Source organism: Lathyrus oleraceus, chromosome 2 (assembly GCF_024323335.1).
Source record: "Lathyrus oleraceus cultivar Zhongwan6 chromosome 2, CAAS_Psat_ZW6_1.0, whole genome shotgun sequence".
Classification (NCBI taxonomy): Eukaryota; Viridiplantae; Streptophyta; class Magnoliopsida; order Fabales; family Fabaceae; genus Lathyrus; species Lathyrus oleraceus.
In genome coordinates this window covers 66,445,541-66,450,115 of record NC_066580.1, presented here as the reverse complement: position 1 = coordinate 66,450,115, position 4,575 = coordinate 66,445,541, and the positions used below count along the sequence as shown (strand labels likewise).

General features: G+C 36.3%; 1 protein-coding gene across 1 annotated transcript; it reads right to left on the bottom strand.

Annotated features, from left to right (window-relative positions):
- Positions 1-690: 690 nt before the first annotated feature.
- Positions 691-4,256, bottom strand: LOC127118127 (probable inactive receptor-like protein kinase At3g56050). The gene is made up of 8 exons (XM_051048273.1): positions 3,845-4,256; positions 3,604-3,742; positions 3,010-3,081; positions 2,778-2,924; positions 2,537-2,677; positions 1,816-2,425; positions 1,606-1,738; positions 691-1,530 (listed from the first exon to the last, which is right to left on the bottom strand). The coding sequence occupies exons 1-8, from the start codon at positions 3,930-3,932 to the stop codon at positions 932-934; spliced, it is 1,929 nt and encodes a 642-aa protein (XP_050904230.1). The 5' UTR covers positions 3,933-4,256; the 3' UTR covers positions 691-931.
- Between the last annotated feature and the right edge of the window lie 319 nt (positions 4,257-4,575).

The following is a 4,575-nucleotide window of genomic DNA, read 5'->3' as shown; positions in this document are numbered from 1 at the left end:
ACCTGAATGGTTTAGTTGCTCGAGAAAAAACATATGTTAGGTACAAAAGTAAACTCAACAACATGGAGGACATGAGAATGAAATAGAAGGAGAAGTGCAAGATGACCTTCCTCAAACAAAAATAATTGAATAGTGCCAAAAAGGCAGACCTCATAGGGAACGCAAATGACCAACAATAAGATTCAACGATTACACTCCTCTCGCATCTTCCAAGGAATGCATATTGATTGAATGTGCCAATGTCGAGTTCAAAGAAAGGGGGTCATTTTCCCAAAACATGTCGCCTTGAGATCAAGCATAGAAAAATTCAAGTACTGTAGATTTTATCGAAGCAACAACCATTACATAGACCATTGCGTCCATCTCAAGAATGCACTTGAAATCCTAATTCAAAGAGAAAAACTGGAAATTCTCTTAGAGAGAGAGGAGTATGACTTGACTCCCCCAATTCTCGAAAATCTATTGATAACAATCCATAGATATCCACTTTCCCGAAAATGGAAAAGGAAATAAAGAACCCCGGCCATTATGGCCATCATGGGAGGAGAAATCTTTGAAAAATAGAGAAATTTCGCAACAATCGCAGTTGCATGGTACAACTCACTCTAAAGTTCTTTTTTTGTGGTATTTCATGAGTTACAACAAAACAAAGCACCGTAAAAAATGGATCTCACTGATTCGAGGAATTAGTCTCAGACTCAGGTCTTTCTTCTAGAAAAAACTAAGCACCTAAAAAGAACTTTACTATACATTTTTTTTATCTCATTCTTATAAAATGTTTTCTGAGATCAACCATCCTATAATAGTTTACACAACAAGTAACAACTTTTTTGTACCTTAAACAAATTAAAACTCATGAAAATGCTAAAACCTCTCATACTTAATTACAAACTACAATCTAATTCATTCATTGATTTCAATTTCAACATGCTTATGCAGAAGAGATCTCAAGCTCAGCCCACCAAAGTGGAGAAAGTTTAGGAACTACAAATTCAGGCGACATTTTCGTTATCTCTCTCAATCTCTCACTCACTTCATTCATTCTCGGTCTCTTCTCCGAATCAGGATCCACACAATCTTTTATCAACTCAGCAACTTGTTCCACCTGATTTTCTTGGTAAGATGCTAGAGTTGCATCCACCATTTCCTCGAGAGGTTTGTCCCATTTTAGATAATGTGATGCCCAGTTTTCAGCTGAACTGTTATCAACCGAATAAGGAATTCGACCAGTTACTATCTCGAATAACAAAACACCAAAGCTGTAAACATTACTCGCTCTACTTGTTGAATCCATCATATCTATATCAATGTCTTTTCTACCATCAGGTTTCTTTTCAGATGAATCTTTTTCGTGGGAGAAACTCAAATCCGAGATTTTTGCTGCATGATCATCAGTTAAATGGACAGTTGAAGAACTCAGGTTGATAAGGGCCACAGGAGGGTCCAGTCCATGCATGTATTGTAGGCAGTAAGCCATTCCTGTCGCAATTCTAAGTCTCGGTCCCCAGTTCAAATGCTCGGCTTCTTTTACTGCAATTTCAAACATGATCAAATAAATCAAACATCAATGCCGAAACAGAAACTTACTTAAGCACGAGTACTCACCGTGTAAATGCTCGAATAGCGTCCCATTTGGTGCATATTCGAAAACCAACATTCTGGTGAAAGGTTCTTCTTCTTCACAATATCCAATAAGATTGACAAAATTCCTGTGATTCACTTTTGATAATATGTCTATCTGAAAACCACAAAAAGTTGCTTCTATAGTTAAGTCAAAGTTGAAATATGCTTAAATTTCAGCTTAATATTGATTACCTTCTTCCTGAACTGAGCTTCTAAATTCTTTGTCCAAGTCTTGGATAATGTCATAGAAACAGAAGCTACAGCAATTTCAACTCCACTAGATAAAGTTCCTTTGTACAATGTACCGATTGGGGAATTACCGATTACATTGCTAAAATCTTCACATGCTGCTTCAAGATCTATTCTCTTTAGCTTTGGCACACCTGTCACAAGTGCTTTCTGAAGCTGTCCACTTATTCCAGTAGTCCAAGGTTTAACAATAGATACCTTGTTGGTTTTACAAAGATATATACCAATGGTTGAAATAACAAGAAACACAGCACTGCCGATAATAACTCCGGCAAAAATAGGCACTTGATTCTTCTTTGATGCTATGCTTTGAGGAGGAGAATCCGAAGCATTTTGATCCGGAGAATCTAAGGCATTTTGATTTGGAGAATCAGAAGCATTTTGATCAGGAGAGTCTAGACTCGGGACCGGTGGTGGTGCTGCGACCGATGGGGAATGTGAAGGAGAAGGTCTATAGAGAGGCGAAGTATGATTACGATGGTAATGATAAGGAGGACGATGTAGTTTGTGATGTTCCAGCAGGCTCCTAGGACCTTCGTTTTCGTGAACATGCCTTCAAAAGAAAAGAAAGAAAGTTCGAGTTTTAGAATTGAATAACCGAGGTAACCTTTAAATAGCATAAAATCGACACAAAAGAACTATTTTTGACGAGTATGGAGCGAACCATTTGATGGATCTTTCTGAACAAGACGCCATGTTAGCTGCATTGGTTAACTGGTTTTCATCTACTTGACACTCAGAAAGCATTTTCAGTTCATTGATTTTCGGAGAGAAACCAGCAAGGTGCTCATTGTTGTCTAGCAAACTGTAATAAGATAAAAAAAAACGAGTATACCCTTAAACGACAGTTATTTTGAAACGAATCGAGTAATTGAAACTGAACTGTAGTAAGAATGTCATCTTACAGAATTGCTAGTGATGAGATACTATGCTCAAAATTAGCATCTAGATGTCCACTGAAGTTGTTATATCCTAAATCCAAAATCTCCAATTCTTTTAAGCCTACAATTTCTTCAGGTATGGTTCCATAGAAAGAGTTGTTCCTTAAAATACTGCACAGCAAAATTTGAAGGAAAAAAACTTAAGGAACTTCTTAAGACAGTGCAAATCAAGTACTCAACAGAAAAAAGTGCTTACATAGATTTTATGTGAACAAGGTTCATAAGCTCTGGTGATAGAGTTCCTTCAAGGCAAAGGTCTTTCAAATTCCTGAGAAACAAAAAACAATTTATCAGAAACAAATTTCAAAGACTCCGCCCGCAACAGCATCGCAACCGCAATTTCGACCGCGTCGATCTCATTTTTCAGTATTTTGTCCGAATATAAAGGTTTGCAGAGCAATCACGACGACAACCACAATTTAAAATCATAGTTGGTATTATAATAAAACACTTGAAAGTCTCAAACAGGAAAGTGAACATAAGGTTTAGCCATATAAAATAAAGTACAAAGAAACAAGAAAAAATATGCATATTCCTCTTCTTCTTTTTCTTGTTCTACACTCTACGAGACTGTCGCTACAAAACAGCATCGAAAGGTGCCGATACCGATACCGTTATTCACTGTTTTTGTGATAAATAACAAATTATGGTTAATCCATGCTGCGACGACAGCAATCAGTGTCGCAACATTTGTACCAACTGAAATCGCGAATCCTTTCCGCGACCGTTATTTAGAACCTTGCTCTACACACAAAAGGGTCAACAGATAGAAAAATGAATCAGTACTTACAAGACAACAACTTCTCTATCTGCGCATTCAACTCCAAACCAATGACAAGGATCAAGAGAAGCTTCATCATCAACCCATGTTGACAAAGCATCAAAAGGGTCACTGGTTATTCTCTCCTTCAACTTCAAAAGAGTATTACCTACACAGTGCACATACAAATTAACCTTATCTCAGAATCTAACCAAAAAGGTGAATAATATAATTAACAAGACTCAAGAAAGACTAAACTATTTCCACTAACCTTCATCATTCAAAGAATAGCAGCACAAACTCAAGTTAAGAAACAAGAAACACACGGATACAAACCAAAAGGCTGCAGAAAGATTCATGTTCTTGATCGTTCTTGTATGTTCTTGCAAGAAACAAGCTCAGTGACAATGAAACAAGACTAAAAACTTGTGGAAGGAATAAGAGGGAAACTGATAATGAAGTTGAAGTTGAAGTAGTAAAAGACAAAAATGGTGATATCTAAATTCTAAACCATGCTCTGACAGTTTTTTCTTAGTTACTACTAGTTGCATGTGAATTTGGTGCATTGACCCTCATAGACTTTAATAAACGCGTTTACTAGTAATTGTTACCTCATTTATCAACTCCTGTTTAAATTTTACTAAACCATATATATGCTATATATTGTGTTTTATTTGTTAAAATTACTGAGTCTATTTAGGTATTAGTAGTTCATTTTAATTTATCTATTTATATAAACATATGTAGTAGTGTGCAATCAATGGTTGTAAGGAGTATTGAATAAATGGATGGTTGTGTTTTGAATCATGTAGATAAGATGAGGTGAGAATGAGATGATTCCCGTGACTTGACTTTTCTATATGAGAATCATCATAATGGTGCATCAAACGTCATTGTCTTTGTCTTTCTTTCTCTCTCTTTTGCTACTGGTTTGTAGTAGTACTTTGTAGACTTAGTAAGAGACGCCTTCATGATAACGGCAACTTAATAGCAGAGTTGAGA